The 22,391-nt window shown below is 38.4% G+C and overlaps 1 protein-coding gene across 6 annotated transcripts; it reads left to right on the top strand.

The window, feature by feature from the left end:
• Positions 1-47: 47 nt before the first annotated feature.
• adgrf3a (adhesion G protein-coupled receptor F3a) lies at positions 48-21,897 on the top strand. 6 transcript variants are annotated; one of them, XM_060934491.1, is made up of 19 exons: positions 49-134; positions 258-304; positions 2,209-2,267; positions 2,711-2,723; positions 2,820-2,951; positions 7,887-8,024; positions 8,167-8,240; positions 12,246-12,304; positions 12,422-12,546; positions 16,482-16,694; positions 16,839-17,069; positions 17,223-17,366; positions 17,565-17,758; positions 18,082-18,267; positions 18,376-19,683; positions 19,798-19,839; positions 19,995-20,030; positions 20,363-20,443; positions 20,555-21,897. In XM_060934491.1, exons 3-18 carry the CDS (start codon positions 2,217-2,219, stop codon positions 20,423-20,425), a joined length of 3,009 nt encoding a protein of 1,002 aa, XP_060790474.1. In that variant the 5' UTR covers positions 49-134; positions 258-304; positions 2,209-2,216; the 3' UTR covers positions 20,426-20,443; positions 20,555-21,897. The 6 variants fall into 6 exon arrangements, with proteins under 6 accessions (XP_060790473.1, XP_060790474.1, XP_060790475.1 ...); XM_060934492.1 differs by having other exon boundaries at positions 70-134; positions 255-304; XM_060934490.1 differs by having other exon boundaries at positions 48-304.
• The last annotated feature ends 494 nt before the right edge of the window (positions 21,898-22,391 follow it).

Genomic DNA, 22,391 nt, shown 5'->3' with positions numbered 1-22,391 from the left:
GCCCACTTTGCTGATATGCAAAAAAAATCAAGGGAGGAAAAGGATCAGTATCACACAGTCACACATCTAATACACCAGCTAATGCATTACACACATCGTAGGACAAAGAGCATCTCGTCTCATCTCACAAAGATGTAATTATCTTTTGGTTATGTGGAGTACTGCTGGAAAACATGGTTCTGTTTTAAAATTTTGTACCTAAATCAATTATACAACTGCACATTTATTTTTATATTTTCTTGGGGAATGCAAAGTAGAACAGAGACATTTTTTTAGCAGAAGAAAAAAATACTGTGTTGGAAAGGTAAGAAATTATTGTAAACTTGATTTTGTGATTTTAATTCTAGAACCATCACCAGCTTTATGTGAAGGGTTTGTTTGTTTGTTTTAAGATATAGTAAATATCATTTTAATTACTTGGTGGTGGTACTTATTAATAATAATATAGAGAGACTATTTTCTAAACCTTAAAACTGCCCATTATGTATTTAATCTTTTTTTATCCCACGCCACGAAGTGCACAGGGGGATATAGGAATGGAGTCCGTCCATCTTTCTGTCTGTCCGTTTCAATCTGGACAAGTTTTCTCAGAAACTACATAAGCTACATAAAATGAAACTTTATGTGCTCATATTACTATTCATGATCTAAGTTGAGTTCGAAAATCGTTTACAATTAATGATTATTTTCAGAGTATGGCCTTTATTTTCGTTTTTGGACTTTGTACAAATGGACTCAATCTGGATAAGTTTTCTCAGAAACTATATAAGCTACATCAATGAAACTTTGTGCGCTCATACTACTGAAAAAAAGCTGGGTAGTATTTTATGAAGGTGTCATAACACTTACGACATCATAAGTCAACATTAAAGCAATGGGCTTATAAGGGCGTAAATGTTAAGAGATCTTCATAAAATGCTCGTGGCAGGGGATAGTGATGACCATGTCTTCTTGTTTATATTGAATGATAAAGTGCACTAGCAAGAAATAAATAGGTAAATTATCCCACTTCCTCATCTAAATTACATAATTTCTTCGCTGTAACTGAAATGCACGCAGTTTTGCTATAAAATCTATTTCCTGATCCCCCTGATTTAAAAAAAGAAACAATAGTAAGTTTATAGTTGAATGTATCTTGCAACTATTAAATTCATAGCCAGAATTAGAGAGAGATTTAGATGTAGGAACCAGTAATATTTCGAAGTGTCATTTGAACTGTTTATAAATAACTGCTGAATGATCAAATCAACCTTCCTCTGTTGGTTCTGTTAACTACAATTTGCTGAGTTCTACATGTATCCACTGTAAAGGGAATTACAAACAACTTTAACTTTCATCTCATCTCATTATCTCTAGCCGCTTTATCCTGTTCTACAGGGTCGCAGGCAAGCTGGAGCCTATCCCAGCTGACTACGGGCGAAAGGCAGGGTACACCCTGGACAAGTCGCCAGGTCATCACAGGGCTGACACATAGACACAGACAACCATTCACACTCACATTCACACCTACGGTCAATTTAGAGTCACCAGTTAACCTAACCTGCATGTCTTTGGACTGTGGGGGAAACCGGAGCACCCGGAGGAAACCCACGCGGACACGGGGAGAACATGCAAACTCCGCACAGAAAGGCCCTCGCCGGCCACGGTGCTCGAACCCGGACCTTCTTGCTGTGAGGCGGCAGCGCTAACCACTACACCACCGTGCCACCCCAACTTTAACTTGGTTAACTACAAAACAAACTTAAGTACATACACAAATTGTGGGTAAGCTTGACTTTAATATCAAATGTTTGAGCACCTTACAAGCTGTTAAACAAATTCCATTAGCTCAAGAACACTATGGCACACTGGAGTATAAATGATCTCGATAACTGTGTGGATTCTGATTTAATTCCTCTATCAGTCAAGAACATGCCATCTAGTATCTTCTACTTAACAATTAATGAAATTAATTATATAAAGTAATCTGAACTTTTCTAAATGGATTTTGAATGACAGTAAAAATGTGATGTCTTTGAATTTGAACAGAAACTAACACCTGTAACTGTACACAGTACAAATATAATGGTGATAAAGGAGCTTGTCTAAGATGGAACGTTATTTGTTGGCCAACTCTGATTATATTTTAGGTTATAATCCATTTTTGTTCTGCTTCTTTCCATTTCCATGAATGACTGTGCTTCCCTCTTTTCTGTCTCTGAAATATAGCCACAAAAATGAAATCCTGTAGAGGGTTCACACTCATCTTGCTGGGGCTGTTTTTCCAGGTTGGTCTAAATTTTGTCGAATCATGTGTAAGGAGCTGGGTTGCTGCACATTTCTGAGGATTAAGGTTTTCTATAATTTGAACCATTTTTTTCAATCATATAATTATTTAATAAGGTATGTATATATAAAGAACAGCCAGAAATGAGAACGATAAATGAAACACAGAAAACATGACTTTTGTTCATAACCAACATTTAGTTTATTTGTATGAAACATTCATTGATTTCTTTTATTTCTTCTGTTTCCATAAATTTGGGAAGTATCGATAGTAGTTGCTTGAGTAGTGTTATTTAGCAGAGTATATTACGTGAGCATTCCTATCCCAGTACATAAATTTTTGATGGTTTTATTTTTCAAAACTTTGTCCATATATGTAATTTGAAAAAATGTGTTTTCTCAGCTGCAATTAAAATTTTATTAATGTGACATTTTTAACTTTTAGGCTTCATCTACAGGTAAATAATTTCCTCACTTTACATTCATCTTAACAGACTAAAATGCACCTAAATGCCTTTGAGTAAACACTTTGTTTTTGTATGGTTTTTTTTCAGCAAATACAAAGTCTTACTACTTTAAGCTTTCTATAGAGTCAAGTGCATTCAACAATTTCACTTCGCTGCTTAAAGACATGACGAACTTCACTGTCGAAAATGCCACAGTAACAAGTGTCACCATAACAACAGGTAATTAAATACACCTCAGTGGTGAGGGGGGCCTGCGACCTCCCCCCCCCCCCCCCCCCCAAGTTACGATGGGAGTCCTTTGACTATTTACAAGGAAGAAAAGGAGAGAGTAGTGTGAATAAACAGCCCACTGCGCACCTTTGTTTTCCCTTATTAAATCCCACTGCATCCCTTCATCCCGGCAGCATCCCTTTTGTACTGTAGGTTGGTAGCACCCATTCGCACCAAAACCAATGCAAATTAGCCTGGCCCTGACGTCACTGATTGCCTCCGCTTTCTGGTATTTTCCTTATTTGGCTTACGCAGAACTGCAAAACCCATCACTTTTAGTAGACAAGCTGATTTATTAATATTCTGTGGACTAATTAACCCGTTGCTGTGACAACTGTCTAGACATGTCTGGTCTCCTTGGGTACTCGCACCAAAGTAGGGACCCTGTGACAGCAAGGCTATGACAGCGTCGCTACATTTGTATCTGACTGATAACTCGTGTCCTGTCCGGATGGCTAGATAGTGTTCATGAGACGTACAAGCAGTTTTGGGCGCCCAAAAACTTGATGCTGCGTTAGATCTACATGAATTCACTTGCTGCCCTGACCACTCACTGAAAATCAGTATGAAGAGGAGTTTCAGACAAATATCCACTGCAAACTTTTTGGGCTCAACAAAAGCACCCAAGTTGCTTGATGATAACGAGGTAAGTTTTCAGTATAATTTTTTTTAACATCCCAAGTCAAATTTCGCAAACCAAGAAATGACTGTTTACTCGCACTGAAGACTAAAGGAAAGACAGTTATTCATATTCTTGCTTAAAACCACGTAGCTGAGCAGGTATATACATCTATTAGCTCTTTAATTCAACAAGGACATTGAGGACAAATTTTCTCGTGTTTTGTTTGTGTGTGTGTGTGTGGGGGGGGATCCATGAGAAAACAAAGGGAATGTAGTTTTTCCAGTTGACCGATACAGCTCCATATATCATTCATACATGCTTCAATACACCAATATCACACAGTTTTGATTTGAAAAATATGCAACAAACAGAAAAAAATTCATTCGCACCCGATCTGGGGTCACGACCAGTCATCACCAGTCAGTTGGATTTCCCAGGAGCTGACAGCGGTCCTTGAAGGATTGCGAATATTACTTTCACAGGTTTATTCCTCAGTCAAAACAGGATTGCTGAGAGATATGATCAGTTTTTAAGTATTATTACGTGTTTATTCAAATTTTCCAAGGCTATTTGACCTAATCATTGAAATATTTGAAATGTACTCTAATAGAGCCATTAAACTTAGCTTTACTCCACCAAAATTTGCCTCTCAAAATGCGGGAAATAGCATTTTAGAGGGTTAAAAATTCCAAAATTTTCCAGACCCAGGACCCCCTAGATTTAGTATGCCTTCGGCGCACGACACATCGCCCCCCATCCAAAACTTCCTGCCAACGCCTCTGCATATAGTCTCATCTCATCTCATTATCTCTAGCCGCTTTGTCCTGTTCTACAGGGTCGCGGGCAAGCTGGAGCCTATCCCAGCTGACTACGGGCGAAAGGCGGGGTACACCCTGGACAAGTCGCCAGGTCATCACAGGGCTGACACATAGACACAGACAACCATTCACACTCACATTCACACCTACGGTCAATTTAGAGTCACCAGTTAACCTAATCTGCGTGTCTTTGGACTGTGGGGGAAACCGGAGCACCCAGAGGAAACCCATGTGGACACGGGGAGAACATGCAAACTCCGCACAGAAAGGCCCTCGCCAGCTATGGGGCTCGAACCCGGACCTTCTTGCTGTGAGGCGGCAGCGCTAACCACTACACCACCATGCCACCCCAACTTTAACTTTGTTAAACAATGCCTTGCGCGAATAGGGAAAGCCCACCACGTGATGCATGACGTAATATCTTGAGTTGGGTCATGGTGAAGCAGGAAAAAAATAGCGTACAATTTAAGGTCACGTGACCTTAAATTCATTAAGTGTTCTATTTAAAAACCTAATAAAATTGGAAGTCTGTGATCCGAATTCAGTAGTTATCGGTCCATTAAACAAAAATAATTGGGTGTCAGGGAAAATTCTTTTTATGACCTACACTTGAAAAATCTGAAAGGCAGTCTACTTTTAATTTTTCGGGAAAAAAAACCCCAAAACAAAATACTGAATAGCCAATGATGGAGTGTTTTATAGGCAGCAAAAGGCTCCCAAATGCTCTGTGTGCGTGTGTGTGTATTCACTGCTTCAATGAACAAGCTTATTTTTACACCCAAACACTTGACATTTGGGCATCTTCAGGGTTGTTTACAACAATTAAGAAGCAATGTATCCACTAGCCTTGGTAAGGCATGTAGTGTCTAAGTGACGTCACAATTTCGGATTCTCTCATGTAATTTGTACTCGGGGGTGGCACGGTGGTGTAGTGGTTAGCGCTGTCGCCTCACAGCAAGAAGGTCCGGGTTTGAGCCCCGTGGCCGGCGAAAGCCTTTCTGTGCGTAGTTTGCATGTTCTCCCCGTGTCCACGTGGGTTTCCTCCGGGTGCTCCAGTTTCCCCCACAGTCCAAAGACATGCAGGTTAGGTTAACTGGTGACTCTAAATTGACCGTAGGTGTGAATGTGAGTGTGAATGGTTGTCTGTGTCTATGTGTCAGCCCTGTGATGACCTGGTGACTTGTCCAGGGTGTACCCCGCCTTTCGCCTGTAGTCAGCTGGGATAGGCTCCAGCTTGCTTGCAACCCTGTAGAACAGGATAAAGTGGCTAGAGATAATGAGATGAGATGAATTTGTACTCGGAGCGTGATATTTGAACCTTGGAGAGAGTAAGATGTCAGCGCCCAGGGACATTGTTTTTCTTTTCAAATAAAATCTCTACACAGTATACAGGTACAAATATGAACAAGTGAACACTCGAACATGTCTTGTATGGATATTATCTGTCAGTATAAAGGAGTTTATTTGGGGGTTTTGACTGACTTGGCTAGCCTAAAATCTTCCACTTTTTTCTGATGATGTCCTTTATTGTGGTTTGAGTCATTGTCTTGCTGCATGATAAAGTTCCTTCCAGTTAGATCGGACGCATTTTTCTGGCAGACAGAATGTTTCTGTAGACTTCTGAATTCATTCTGCTGCTAATATCATGAGTTACATCATCAATAAAGATCAGTGAGCCTGTTCCAGAAGCATCTAATCAAGCCACTACCCCTTCTGGACTTGACTGAAGAGCTCTTATGTTTTAGATCATGAGGAGATCCTTTCTTTTTCCATATTCTGGCCTTTCCACTTTGATAGATGTTAATCTTACTTTCAGAATTTTTGTGGCTCATTTCTGTATTTCTTTTTGAATTCCAATCTGGCTTTTTGATTCTTACTGCTGATGAGTGATTTGAATCTTATGGTATGGCCTCTAGACTTCTGCTCTCTGAGTATTCTTTGAACAATGGATTTTGATACCTTCACTACTGACCTGTGGAGGTTGTTGCTGATGTGACTATTGTTTTCGGGCTTTTCTTCACAGCTCTCACAATGTTTGTCATTGAATGCTGTTATCATTCTTGGCTGACTGTCTGGTGACTTCTTTCTTTTTTCCAGACATTTCAAATTGTTGCCTTTACTATGTCCAATGCTTATGCAGTGATCTATTTTCCCACTTTTTTCAGCTTCAAAATGGCTTGCTTTTCTCCCATAGGCATCTCTCTGGTCTTCATGTTGGTTTATCATGTTTAACAACAAATGCAGTATTCACAGGTGAAACCCAGTACTCAATCCAAGAAGAGACATTTAGGCCAAGTTTACATTAGACCGTATCTGTCTCGTTTTCTTCGCGGATGCACTGTCCGTTCACATTAAAACGCCGGGAACCCCGGGAAACGGGAATTCGCCAGGGCCCACATATTCAATCCAGTTCGTGTCTGGTCCGGTGCTGTGTAAACATTGAGGATACGCGGATACACTGTGCTGAGCTCTAGCTGACGTCGTCATTGGACAACGTCACTGTGACATCCACCTTCCTGATTTGCTGGCGTTGGTCATGTGACGCGACTGCTGAAAAACGGCGCGGACTTCCGCCTTGTATCACCTTTCATTAAAGAGTATAAAAGTATAAAAATACTGCAAATACTGATGCAAATACTGCCCATTGTGTAGTTATGATTGTCTTTAGGCTTGCCATCCTTCCACTTGCAAGTGGTAAGTGACTTGCGCATGCCCGATATGCACTGGGATCACACACACAGCGGCTCAGTCCCGAATCACTGCTCGTGCGCTTCACTCGCGCGCTCTGTGAGCTGCGCAGGGCCGGAGTGCGCACCCTCCAGAGGGCACTCGCTGTTCAGGGCGGAGTGATTTGGAGCGCAGGATGCCTGCGGAGCTGAGCCGCTGAGGAGAAATTACACATTACACATTTCAACTTGTGTGCCGTCTAATTAGTCATGTGATTAGCGTATCCGTGTATTGGCGTTGCTGTGTGCACGCGAATCGTGTATTGGCATTGCTGTGTGCACGCTAATCGTTTTTAAAAACGTTAATCTGATGATCCGCTGATACGGTCTAATGTAAACCCCACCTTAGAGCTATTAATTATTTAAATAATTACTCTAACAGGGCACACCAATGCAACAAGAAACACCTGTCAGTCACATGTCCCAATATTTTTGATCACTTGAAAAATGTGTTCAAACAAAAGATGCCATGTTCTAAGATGTTTAACACATACCTAGACGCAAATATCAGGAAATGAAAGCTTAATTTCTGATCGGTCATCTCTTATCCATCTTTTGATCTCAAACCCTAATGCCTTTGCTGTATCTCAAAACAAAAGAATTGGTCTTCCCATTCCAATAGTTTCGGTAGAGAGTTTATTTTGTTTAAACAATCGATGTTGTCAGCTTTCTCACAGTTTTCTTATGTTTTCTTATTTTTTCCCCCTTTTGATCCTAGACTGTCAAGACAACGTCTGTACCTGCTCAGGAAACTACAGTTGGAGTACAGATGTATGTAAAATGCAGCCTAAGTGCTGCCATAAGGACACATGTGCAAATATCCCTTCTGGTGCTATGTGCTACTATAAAAACAAAGGTAATATACTCAGTCTGATGCTGTGCACAGTTTTCTTAGTACCATACCATATACCATGTATCCCAGACTAAATTTATGCAAGTTGGTAGTTATATTTAGCTAAATATAATAACTAAGTCTGTTGTTCTTTGTCTTAATGCAGTGATTGTTGATGGGTCATTTACCATTCAAAATGAAAAACTCTCTGATGGGCTAGAGAAAAAGCTTACCAAAACTGTATGTGTTGCACTACAGGAAAACAACACCAAACACAAAATTAAGTAAAACTACTACAGATATGTCACTAAGACTGACACACCATTAGTGACTTTGAGCATGTATTTTTATAGCATATAACCTGAAACTCATCTTGTGGAATGTTTAGTCTCTTATACCTCTGCCTTTTAAACCATTGACTGACACGTCTTTCAAGTATGTGTGTGTAGTTCTTTCTGGTGTAAGCATAACTCGGTGGTATAACCACTAGATTATTGCTAACTTTTTTGGGCGTGATCCACTTTTTCCTGTTCGAAACAGTCGTTATTTTTGTGGTCAGAGTCAGAGTTTGTTAAAGTGAGTGGGGTAGCTCAATAAGTATGACAATGCAAAATCAGTTGCCACAATGGTATTTTCAAATTTACATTTGTCCAAAATTAAGCTAACGTTGGTACCTCTCAAGACCCCATTTTAATGTCTCACTCAAATAATTAATCGCGATGCTCACCAAATTTATTGCCATCATAAAGACAAGGCATTATTCAATATTAACTTTTTGTCAGAGTTTTATAAAAAGGTGATCTCTATCTCCAGGATTGAGTGGGTTGCAAAAGTCTGAGACCACTAGTAAAATGCTGCAATTTTTGCAATCTTTTCTAATTTTATGAAAAAAAAATAAGTAAATGACAATATAGATATTTAGGCACTGTCTAAAAGCAGAGCTCTCGATTAGCGTATGAGCAAAATGTTTGCAAGGGCGTGAAATCAACCTGAATAGAATAATAATATTTAAATAATATTGGCTGGCTTTGAGTGGTCTATCAGATATATTCCATTCAGCTAGCATGATATTGAACAAGTCAAAGATGAATACAGTATCATGCTAGCTGAATGGAATATATCTGATATACCATGAAAAAAGCCAGACAATGTTTATTATTATTATTATTATACATACACACTCTCTTCATATCAGCATTCTCAAAGGCCAACACAAGCTTACCTGTGACTCAGTGCTGTTAGTGCGGCAGTCCAGTTACCTTCTAGCCAGTGTAGCATTTAGCAGTAGTGTTAGCGAAGGCCAATGCTAGTTTACCTGCAACTCAGTGCTGTTAGCGCAGCAGTCCAGTTACCTTCCAGCCAGTGTGGCGTTCATCAATAGTGTTAGCGAAGGCCAACGCTAGCGCAGTCAAGCCAGTGCTACCAAGAGCTACTAGTACAAGCTAATGACCAAGAAACTAATATTTCTGTCTCCAGACTCTTCTTCCACGCACACTCGCAACAGTATTTTTCACTCATACTTAATTATACAGGGAGATGAATGCTTTACTTTTAAAATCAACAGCTACACACAACAGAGCAAGCTGGCAGCCAAAATTCTCTCAAAATCTTCCGTTTTTAATGAAGCAAACCTGGTGGCCATGTTTGTTTACAAATTGTCACTGTTGCTCACTAGCATGGGAGTTTTATGTCTCTGCCGTGTGACGTCATGTTGACTTGACAGTGTGCAATATTGTAACAATATTGCATGCTCATTTTCCATTGGGTAGAGTGGCATGATACACGGAGGATAAGCGATATGACAACAATATTGCATGCTATCAAACCATATGAAAGAAACCCGCTAGAAGGGAATAGAATACATGTTTTGTATTCCATGGCAAAAGTGGTCTGTATGTATAATAATAATAATAATAATAATAATATAGCATATGAACCATTGAATTGTATAGTGTAGTGTATTTTGTGTCAATAAATTGCTGCATTGTCTTGTGACTGAGTTTTCAATCAAACTCTTCTTGCACTTACATCCGTCTGTCGCGTTTACATGACGGAAACTGTCAGCTGCCCAACAAGCTGGACTAAAAAAAGCTGTTTTAGTTTTATATGAAACTGTCATAAATATTTTCCATAAAATGTGTTGGTAAATAATCCCACGTTATTTTTTTTTAAAAAGCAAATTAAAAATAAGCGCTAGATAAAAACCCATCTGTCTTATGTACAGTAAATAAAGATACAAATATCATTGTCCAGTGGCCAAGTGTTTGAGAGATACATTGCCTTGCATGTATGATTGGGTTCCCTGTGGTGGTACACGTACATACGAACATTGTACGGTTGAGCCATCAAAAATCAGGTCGATGCATTTCTCTTAAGTTTGGGGCTTCACTCTGCTCAGGCAGCTACGCTATCAGCAACAGCAAAATCTTATGTTTGGTATCCCCTACTTTTGCTTTAATCACAGCATGCACTCCAGCTGGCATAGACACTGGAAGCTTGTGTAAAACCTGAAAATGTTCGATCAAATCCATCTCCGTGTCATCTGAACATGTGCTTCAATGAAGTTTAAACAATTAAAGGTCCCATGGCATCGTTTTTTCATTAATTGTGCGGTGGTCTCTAGTATGAATGAATGCCCTGTGAGCCAGTTTTGGTGAAAAAAATGCTGTGGTTCTCCTGTTTCAGGCTGTTCTAGTTTGGTGGAGGAGTGGGTGGCGGGAGAACGACAGGATTTCAGCTCTTATCATTAATATTCATGACATGTAAACGTTTTACCTCTGATTGGCTAACAGCACTGTGACGCTACCTCCAGTGGGTCAGAACAAGCGGATGTGGGTGTCTTACTATGGCGAGAGAGAAGGAACAAACCGCGAAAGGAAAAATACCGCGCGCTGACGTCATTAAGGTGCGACGCGAGGAAATAAAATAAATTCAACAAATGTTTGGGTTTTTACTGAACAAACAAACAAATAAAATGAACGAGTGACTTAAAAAAAAGAATGTGGGTGTCTTTGTAAAAACTGTTTTGATTGGCTATTATAAAAGAGCATGCTGCATGCTTTTTGGTTTTGTAGCGCAGAGTACCTGGCTAACTACAGGAAGCGGTTAGCTGCACAGCTAATGTAGCCATTGCAAGGCTAACGCACCGATTTTAAAACACGGCAAAACATAAGCTCATAAGTTACAGTCAATTTTCAGACTAAACTCAGTTTAACAGAGCATGCTGCATGTTTTTTGGTTTTGTAGCGCAGAGTACCTGGCTAACTGCAGGAAGCGGTTAGCTGCACAGCTAATGTAGCCATTGCTAGGCTAACGCACCGATTTTAAAACATGGCAAAACGACTTAACAGTTATACACTTACTTGTTCGGTGTTTGTGGCTGATGCGGCAGGGATGCTTGGTACGGACCCAGGCTTCAGTGACAGTTGATGTGCAAAACCTGCCCTGTACTGTCCCAAGTTGTGGAAACATTCATCAGGAAAATGCTTCTGACAAACATACACCGTCTTAGGTAGACTCGACAGCGTATTATTGGAGTAAATAAAATTAAGCCACTGCGTCTTCAGGGGCTCTCCCGTCGGCAGTAAAAACAGACTCCTTTCTGTGTTGTCACATCCATGTACAGCGCAACTTCCATGTTTGGTGGCAACTTTTGAGCTGGGCGGGCAATCCATACAGTGGGTGGGAATCCAGAGGGGGGGCGTGGGGATCATCTCCCTTGCTGATGTAGTAAAGGGAAGAGCTTATCAACGCGCCGTTTTGATGCGCCATTCTCAAATGTTGGGCATAGTTTGGTTTACACATTATGAAATTTCTAGCCACTGGGGTGACTTAAGAAGGTCAGAGGAACTCATTTTAACGTTAAAAAACCTCAGAAAGTGAAAATTTCATGCCATGGGACCTTTAAATATTTAAATCAATTAAAATAGTTACCTGGAAATAGTGCAGATTCTTGAATATTGAATATTACTTTTCATTGGTTTGCTTTTCTGTTTATTTCCTGTTTTACACAAAAAAATTGAACACAAAAATCCCAGATTTTCAGTGTGGTCCCAGAGTTTTGAACCCCACTGTATACTGTCTACTCTAATCTTTTTAGACTTGTTATAAAACAGTGATAGCATGTCAAAGAGCTAGTAATAGCTTTTCCATTAGATTTTTTTAATCAAAAGATATGTATGTATGATTTATTTATTTATCTATAACTCATATACTTTGGTCTAAGCTTGTATTTATCTATTTTAGATGATTTCTATTTACAGCAATATGAAGTGGTTTGATTACCTGAGTATTACAAGCCTCAGGTAAAGATAATGGACAACAGTAGAAATCTTTTGCACATCTGAAATGTTATAGCATTTTCTAAATGGCCAGTTAATGTAAAATGACTATAAATTAAGCCATTATAATTTTTTTAAAAGGTCCGGTAGTGTCAAAGGAGACTTTGTAATGCTAATAAATGGTCCATTTAATATGACTGAATTTGTGGAGATGACAGAGAATGTGTCAAATGCAACAGGAGCCAATCTCAACATTAGAACCACAGGTAACTTTTAATTCTCACACTTTGCTTTAAAAGTGCTTCACCTTAACCTATCTACATCATCTTATGCCTCTTTATGCCTCGTATGTGTGTATTAGGTCCAGCAGCATATTACTGGCCACTTTCTTATATACACCAACTTGATTAGCACAACCCGCAGTTACAGTTCAAGACTGTAACTCATCTTCCATGCACAATTTGTGCTAATTGTCTTCTAGTTATTCATCAGTTTCACACCACAGAACACTGTCAGCTGTATACTTTTGCTTCCTGGACAGCGTTTTAACCTTAAAGAGTGTTCAAAAAAACCTCAGCAGCATTTCTGTGCCTACAGTCATACTAGTGCCACACTCACATTGCCAATGCTAAATACAGATACATTTTGCATAGCAATATTTTGCCCAGCCAAAAAAAAGTAGCACACTTCAATATTTAGTTTTGATTACAGCTCGCACTTGCCTGTGGCATTGTTTCAACAACCTTATGCAATGTTACAACATTTATTTCCATCCAGAGTTGCAATAATTTTTCACCAAAATCTTGTCTTGATGACAGGAGAGTCGAACCACTCTAAAGTCTTCTCCAGCACATCCCAAGGACTTTCAATGAGGTTAAGGACAGGACTCCATGGTGGCCGATTCATGTGTGAAAATGATTCCTCATGCTCCCTAAACCAGTCTTTCACAATATGAGCCCTGATTTTATGCCTGTGCCATCAAGGAATGAAAAAAAATCTATTGATGTGATAGCCTGGTCATTCAGTATATTCAGGTCATCAGCTGACTTCATTTTATTGCCCCATAATGTTGCTGAGCCTCGATCTGACCAACTGAAGCAACCCCAGATCATAACACTGCCTCCAGAGGCTTGTACAGTGGCCACTATGCATGATGGGTGCATCATTTCATGTGCTTCTCTTCTTACCCTGACATGCCCATCACTCTAAAACAGGATAAATCTAGACTCATCAGACCACATGACATTTTTCCATTGCTCCAGAGTCCAATCTTTATGCTCCCTCACAAATTGAAGCCTTTTATTCTGATTAGCCTCACGAACAAGTGGTTTTCTTATGGCCACACAGCTGTTTAGTCCCAATCTTGTGAGTTCTTCTTGCACTGTGTGTGGTGTGTGTATAGATACATCTTGCAATGCACTGGGACACATCTTCAGTGATGTTCCTGAGGTCACTGGGTGTTTTGGGTCTTTCAACATCAGACACCCTCACTCAGGCGACCCAGCCGGGGCTGATCAGACCCCGACTTGTGTCCCAGCAGCGTTAGCCCACGTTTCGGACCTTTTAATCCAAATCCACCTAGAGGCTCTCTCTGCAGCCTCTATGGTGGACTTGATGGCTCTCCTCTTCCTAACTCCTGTGATGCCAAGGAGAGTATAGGTCTTGCATAGGGAGCAGGCTGCAAAGCCTCAACATCCCACCTCTATTGGCTCACAGCGGGCTTTCCAGCCTCTCCTCTGGCATTTCTCTACCAGCTCGTGGTATTTGAGCCACTTGCGCCCATTGGCCTCTTCCATGCGGTCCTCCCAAGGGACTATTAATTCCAATAGGAGGACTTGCTTCAATGAGACAGATGTCAACACCACATCTGGTCTCAAGGAGGTTGTTGTCACATACTCTGGGAACTTGAGCTGCCTGCCCAAGTCAACCCGCAATTCCCAGTCTGATGCCAATGAGAGCAGGCTGGTTGCTGGCATTGGCTGTGACTGTGCTCGTGGCTTCTCTCCGGCTTTCACGAACAGTACTGACCTCTGGCCATGGATGTATTTGTTGTTGGCCACTGCAGTGGAGATGGTCTCGGCCACTGTCTTCAGCACCTGGTCGTGACGCCAGCGGTAGCAGCCTCCTCCGAGGGCTGCTGCTGAAGATGTGTTCCAGTGTGTGTGGAAATACTCTTACTTTCACTATTAAACATAGTCGTGAATTCTACTGTTGATTTTTTTTTACAATTCGACTTCGCCAAGAGTTTAAGTAATCTCTAATCATGCTCAGTCAAATTTTTTTCGACCATATTTCCTCCACGAAGTTGATGGTTCACCACTATCCTTCCACATTTTAATAATGTGTTGGACAGTTTTTAACTCCATTTCAGTAATCTCCTTAATTGTTTGCTTGATACAAGCCATTAATTTGACCCTTCTGAAGCACAGTAACATCTTTTCTATGACCACAGGATAAGTCCTTTGCCCTGGATTTTAAAGAAATAAGAATCACTTCATCAGTAAGAGTTAAAAGAATTATTACCAGCTGAAACATATTAATAATTGCAGTAATTTTCCAATCAAGGGATCTTCTCCTGAGGATCAAATTAGCGATCTTTGAGGCGATGACACTACCCACTCTGCTACAAAGCCATTTACATACAAATAATGTCAATGAAAAATTATGTGCCATAATAATAGACTAAAACTGTAAAAAATAAGACCAGATAATGGCCAGTATACACCTAGGGGAAGCAAATCCTCTTCTTCCCTCCCCAAATCAAACCACTACCACATTCACACTGCGCAAAGCAGGATTCATATGTGCAGGAAGACCCACCCAAAGCCAGTTGATTAACATCTTGGACACTCAAGCAAACAACAAAGCAGTCGGGAAAAGAAAAAAACAATAGGGAAAAGTAACAGGGAACAGCAAAAGCAATAAAGAAAATAATTTCTTTTTCTTTTATTTTTCTTTCTACATTTATTTTCCTATCCTTTTATTTCCATATTTTTATTTTTTGCTTGTATTTATTTTCTTTTATTTCTGCATTTATTTTCCTATTCTTTTATTTTTTTATTCATTTTCCTATTCTTTTTCAACTTTTTTTCTTATTCTTTTGCAGATTTATTCTTTTTTTATGGCACTCCTGTGATTCCATAAAAAAAGGTTTTTGATGGGAACAAATCCTTTATCCATCCATCCGTTATCTGTAGCCGCTTATCCTGTTCTACAGGGTCGCAGGCAAGCTGGAGCCTATCCCAGCTGACTATGGGTGAGAGGCGGGGTACACCCTGGACAAGTCGCCAGGTCATTGCAGGGCTGACACATAGACACAGACAACCATTCACATCTATGGTCAATTTAGAGCCACCAATTTACCTAGCCTGCATGTCTTTGGACTGTGGGGGAAACCGGAGCACCCGGAGGAAACTCATGCAGACATGGGGAGAACATGCAAACTCCACACAGAAAGGCCCTCGCCGGCTGCTGGGCTCGAACCCAGGACCTTCTTGCTGTGAGGCGACAGTCCTAACCACCATGCCGCCCCTATATATATATATATATATATATATATATATATATATATATATATATATATATATATATATAAATTTTTTTTTTTAAATCACACACTACTTATATCGGTAAAAGTGTTATGTACAGTATGCCAATAGCCATTTGTTCGGTATTTAGCGAGATCCACAGATCATTTTGATCCCTAATCTGTAAGAATGTGTCTTTTCTATATTTATGCATAATTTGTATTACTTTTTTCTGTAAAAACAGTCATTTTCTACATTTTCTTTACAGTTTTTGCAGTAAACAGACCCAGGTGTATCTCTGTGGGGATCCTTTCCATGTTGTCAGGCTCTTATAATAACATTATGAGCCCATTACTGGTGAAAACAAGTGGTTTACTTGTGGACGCAGGTGTTTGCCCAGTAGGATTACATTGTATAGCTGTTTTGCATTTACTGTTTATAGCGTTCTAGCTCAGCACTGAACTGATTTTTTTTTAATCATTTTTAACCTTAGTAAATACTTGGGCCCAAAGTGATGGGGAAAATGTGGCCCAGGTTTAAAAAAAAAATTCTGGAGCTTTCCTTTTAGCATTTCCGTAGGGGATATGCATTAATACAGTTTAGTACACCAGGATTTTTTTTGTCATCACACATTTATTTGAACAATCTCACTTATTTATTTATTTATTTTACAGGTTTTATAAAAATCGAAGTTCCAGATCAAGTTGGTTATCATGACTCTGCTAACATCAAATGCACCTCACCAAAGCAACTAGATTATGTAAAGTGGTACATAAAAAGAGATGCACAAAGCCAACAACGTGTCACTAATGGCACTGAAGCTAATGTGTCTCAGGATTTGCAAAGCAGCACGGTTCAAGTTAAAAAAACCTCAGAAGTCTGGAAAGGTAGGTTGTTTCCGAAAGTATGAATTAATTTATTTAACTGGGGTTTTCTTTGTTTTGTTTTGTTTTTTGTGTGTGTTATTGTTGGGAGTTTTTTTTCATATCTTCTAATTAGCTTGCAAAATTCTCTATTTCATTTGAACACAGGGACGTTTATATGTGAATACACAGCTACACCGTCTAGTAACATAATACACACAGCAAGTGCATATTTGGATGTTGCCCTTTTGCCCCAAATCATTATCACCAGTGACCCACAATTCCCAGATTGTAGAAGTCCCAGAGAGTTTAATGTTAAGATTATGTGCATCATAGACAACAGCACAGAAACTTACAATGTTACCTGGTTGCCAGGAAATTCTCAATTGAAGAAACCAAGTAAGTTTCACAGATGTTTCCTTTCACAATGCCCATACAGCTGGGTTCACATACATAAAAACAGTTTTCTGCTAAAATATTAAAATTACAAGTTTACAGTTTGATCAGCTATATGTTTTGTTCTAATTATAAACTGTATTTACATGTTTTCAGGTTCTGGAGAGAGTACTATAACCTACACTCATGAAATCTCTATTGACTGTTCACTTACCAAGAGAGAGTATGAAGCTACATGTACATTTAAAAATAGAGTAGAAAACACAATAAACGCCACTGTTGTGATACCAGTCATTTTTGGTAAGTTTTCAAACAAACACCAACTTATTAATAAATTAATTAGAGCAAAATCATAGTGCTGGTTAATTTTGCATAGTATGTAAAAAGTTTGTCATTTTCAAGATAGATCATCAGCCAGTTTATTTGTCAAAGTGGTCATAGGTGTTCTTTAGTTGCCAGATATGGCGCAAAAGTAACTTTCTTTTTATTTTAAACCAGGTGACTCAGTTGTTTGCGAAAAGAATGATATCTGGCCAGAAGCAGTAGCTAATTACAGTGCCAGATTGCAATGTAATTCTAATGAAGTTGGTTTTCAATCAAGAGAGTGCACAGGATCCACAAAGGGGGTTTGGGGGACAGTAATCTATCAATGTGTAAGCGCAGACATATGGGAGCTGCTAAATGAAGCTGAGGTATGAATGTTTATCGTGTTTTACCTAAAATATCCAATTTTAGCCTAGCATTACACAAGATGGGGTCCGTGCCTTTTTTTCTTTTCTTTTTTTTTTAGTTTAGAACAATTAACATGTTGTGATGATCTACATCCTAAAGTAAGAGAAATTCTGGAGTTTGACATTGTTAGCATGCCCATATGTACCAATTGGAGGAATGTCATACTGAATGCATAAAGCATATTAAACTGTAGATTTGTACCATTCTGACATAATTTTCTTCTGCTATCCAACTCCCTAATTCTGTAAATATGTATGCGTCTGTCTTTAACAATAAATGACAGAATCTTGAGAGAGGACATGGGCTTGTTGAAGACAATGTACATCATATTTTGGACCTTTTAAAGAAGAAGAGTGAGCTTCAGGAAATTAATACAGCTCCAAATATTAATGCATCTGTGAATGTCTTTTCTACCCTACATAATGCTTCCGAAACACAAGAGGCTACATTCAATAAGTCTATAATCACTGTAAGTATTGGCAGCTATTTTCATACTAAGTTTGCAATGTTACAAAGTGTATGTCAACAGTTACACTAAGCTTGTCACAAAATGAATGTAATCTTTTGTAACTTTCAGGATTTTATGAAGTCTTCAAGCAATCTTCTGAATGACAGTTTATTATCAAATTGGAAATCATCTGTCAAGGAAGATAATTACAGCTTGGCTGTTAAATATTTAGAATCTTTTGAAGGAATTGTAACTCGAATTAAAACAAATTCCATGGACAAACGACACAATGAAGAAAATGTACAATTAATAATATGTAACACATCTGTGGAAGCATGCGATCATGGCTTCAACGTCACTTTTTCAAATAAAAAAGAAGAGATAGTTTATCAAGCTAAGATCAAGAATCTACCCAGGCTCCTGCCAAACTTTCAGGACAGTGATCCAAGTGAATTTATATTGTCAGTCACTGCTAAAAGTGCAGGCGAAATCTTAATGATGTTTCCAGTCCAGAGAGTTCCAAACCACAAAATATTCTGTGTCTATTTTAATTTTACAAACTCTACATGGTCTGATGAAGGTTGTGAATGGGGTGGTCCACATAACCCAAATCTCTGTAAATGTGATCACTTGTCTTCATTTACATTTCTAATGGCTAGAACAGCTGTAAAACTAAAGTACATGGATGAACTAACTCATACAGGTTTAGGGTTCTCAATTTGTTCACTTGTTCTATGTTTAGTAATTGAGTTTGTGGTATGGAACACTGTGGTAAAGTCCAATATCTCCCACTTTAAACATACAGTCTTGGTAAATCTTTCACTCTGTTTGTTGACAGCACACTGTAGCTTTCTAGCAGCTTCCTTTCCAAATCCAGCTATCAGTCAGTGGTGTTTGGCTTTCACGGTCATGAAACATTTTTGCTTCCTGGCTGTGTTTTTCTGGATGTTGTGCATGAGTATAGGGCTCCTGCACCAAGTTATATTTGTTTTTGTTCAGTTAAGGAAAAAAGTCTATTTGGGATTATGTTTTTCTCTTGGTTATGTTTGTCCTTTACTTATTGTCATATGTACAATCATCACTTATGACAATGGAGCTGTTGACTCGTACTATGTAAATGAGACGTGTTGGTTAAAATATGACCGTGCACTACATGGGTCAATCCATGCCTTTGTTATTCCTGTTGGTGTAATTATTTTTGTGAATATGTTCACTATGGCTGTTGTTATTAGCAGGCTCTTAAAACCCAATTTGTCTGAGGGAATAAGTCATGATCAAAAGGAAACTGTAAGAAATGTTATTCGAACTATTGTCCTCCTAACCCCGACACTTGGAACGACATGGATCTTTGGCTTCTTTGTGCTAATGGTTGACCTCACAGACGATCCTTTAGCCCAGATTGTAAATTATGCATTTACCTTTTTGAATTCTTTTCAGGTAAGTATTAACCATCCAGTACTACATTACTTACTATTCTAACAATGTTTTGTGTTGTCTATCTTTAAAACAAATACCTTTTAAAAAAAAAAGAAACTCTAAATTTGCCTCCAGGGCTTCTTCATTTTACTAACAGGATGTTTTGGAGAGAAAAAGGCAAGTTTCTGCTTAAAAATGTCTTAAGATATTAGGAAGTGAGTTTTTATATAAACATCCTCACGTTTCTTTGAGCACATACTCAATGGCAGCATCACTAAAAGAACCATACTCCAGTGTACTTTAATCTTAACATCCATCCATTTTTTCCAAAGGTTCGAGATGCACTGCTCAAGCGCATAAGGCCACAGGTAAATCAGACTGAAGACTTTTATATATAAATGTAGTGCAAAGGTTTGTAGTGCATATCCTTACTTGAATTTTTGATGAAACATTAGACATTTGTTGTGAGTTCTACATACCGGTATGTTCCTTTATAATCATAATTAACAAAATGCATTTGCATGTATACTGTAGTGGGCTTTCAGATATTAAATGAAATAAAGAAACTGTAAAATAGCAGTACATTCCCATCCAAAAAAAAAACAATGAGTTTGCACTTTATTGTACAGTAATGGTTATTAGATACAGTAATAGTTATTAGAAGCATTTTGCTTAACTGACCAAATTGTCATCATTTCAGCATTCACCACATTATCCAAGTAAAAGCTCAATGTCCATGACGGCAGCAGTAAAAACAAAATAACTGATTTGTTCTACAAAGGTAAGTAAACTTTTTATATTTTCTACATACTATGTACATTGTACTCTTTAGAGACCTTTTTGTGACCAATGCTAGTCTACCTGAGAAATTGATTTATTTGTTTTATTTTAGGCATATATACAAATGCAATGTAATACAGCCAACAAACTTGGGAGGACCACACTGTCAGAAATAGGGGTACAGTAGGAGTCCATTTCTGTCCCCCGAGGTACAGTCTACAGTCTGTACCCCCCCGGGTTATTATTGGACTTCAAGGTCAATGTGTTCTTTTTTTAGGGTCAAAAGGGTACATGTATGTTCCCAAGTAGTGTAAGAGGTACAAATAAGTACTTTAGAGGGTACTGCCCCAATGATAAGCCATTGTACTCCTAAAGGTACAACAATGTACTTTATTTTCTGAAAGTGCAGACCTGTTTCTTTTATGAGGACAGTAATTTATAACCAGTATAGTCTTTTCTTTGTCTTCTTTATTTCTGTGCTGTAGATTTGTAGATGAACCTACATATATAATCGTGTTAAATGTTTTAATGTTTTGAACTGTTTTAAAATATAGATTTGTTTAATCATCATTATGCTTGGCTTGTTATTCAGCACCTTGAAATCATTTTTGTATTATAGTTTTTTTTGTTTGTTTTTTTTACTGAGATCACACTTGTAAACACTTCCTTTCTATTAGAAGTAATGCATTAGTTATTAGTTACTGTTTAAAAGAAGTGCTGGTATGCTATTTTCTTGCAATACTGAAGCTTAAGTAGAAGAGAAGTATTATCATAGTTAATAGTTATTTAAGAAATATATAGTGTCCTTCAGAACTCCCTGTAGAGGTTTTTTTCTTATTGATTTGATTTAAATATCTTCTTTCCTTCACATTAGGGAAAAAATATGTACTTTCTTGGAAACATGCAGTCACCAAAAAATAAAAAATAAAACACAACATAATTTTGCCAAGATAAAAGTGTGGCTTAATGACAACAAGATAGAAATCTTAAGGTGATTTAGTTATATCTTTCTGTTAAATATCCTTCTTGCTGTAATTTGGCTTATTTATGCAGCAACAGAACCATAATTCTGTTGTATAAATATTTTTTTACATCTTGGTTGGTGTAAGCAAAATGCCAGTATACAAAATGCCAATGTGTAATGTTTTTGCATTTTATTTAATGATATCATGTGATTCCCCCCCCCGACTCATGGGTTTTGGTTCTTTTTTTATATAAATAAAACATAACATTGGCTCTTTTCTTTTTCCTTTTGTTTTTTTCCCTCTTTTTCTTCTTTCAGTCACCACCAGTCATGTCTGAGTTAAGTCTTTAAGCAGCATGCACTGACCTTATGCTTTGTAACAAACTGTCAACTACATCTTACATGTACACACTGTGCAAGAAATTCTGAAGGAAACGCTGCTTATAAGAAACTGTACACAACACTGCAAAAAATAAAAATCTTAGGAAGTTTATTTGTCTATTTTCAAGTCAAAACATCTAGCCACCCTTATTATAAGACATAATTGCCCAACAAGCAAAATCTCATTTAGCTAGAAAGGCTAGTTTTTAGACAGTCCATCTTGAAAAGCTTGTATAGACAAAATGTCTTGAAAAAGTCTTATTTGGAGCACCTTTGAAAATAAAACAAGTTTTTTTTTAAACAAGTAAGTACATTTTGGACATTTGCCAAATGCGGTTCATTTTGTTTCAAGAAAAAAAAAACAAAGTACTGTATGCTTGTTTTGGGAATAAATGAACGTTACTGAAATCTTTGAATCTAGTGCCCTTAAAACGCATTGTCGTGGCTCAGGTGGATAAGGTGCCATACCATAAATCTGGGGACCTGGGTTTGATTCTGACCTGAGGTCATCTCCCCGTCTCTCTCCCGCTCATTTCCTGTCTCTACACTGTCCAATAAAGGTGGAAAAGGCTTTAAAAAAAAAGACTTGAATGGCTAAATGTAA

The sequence above is a fragment of the Neoarius graeffei genome, chromosome 11 (assembly GCF_027579695.1).
Source record: "Neoarius graeffei isolate fNeoGra1 chromosome 11, fNeoGra1.pri, whole genome shotgun sequence".
NCBI lineage: Eukaryota > Metazoa > Chordata > Actinopteri > Siluriformes > Ariidae > Neoarius > Neoarius graeffei.
The sequence above is the reverse complement of the archived record's forward strand: the minus strand, read 5'-3'. Positions and strand labels throughout refer to the sequence as shown.

What these genes read in the sequence shown, in the direction of transcription:
- adgrf3a (XM_060934490.1), top strand. Translation starts at nt 2,217, where the DNA reads ATGAAATCCTGTAGAGGGTTCACACTCATCTTGCTGGGGCTGTTTTTC. An exon ending in GTGCTACTATAAAAACAAAG is followed by an intron (nt 8,025 to 8,166) that starts GTAATATACTCA and finishes GTCTTAATGCAG; the next exon opens with TGATTGTTGATGGGTCATTT. An exon ending in CCTTTTTGAATTCTTTTCAG is followed by an intron (nt 19,684 to 19,797) that starts GTAAGTATTAAC and finishes ATTTGCCTCCAG; the next exon opens with GGCTTCTTCATTTTACTAAC.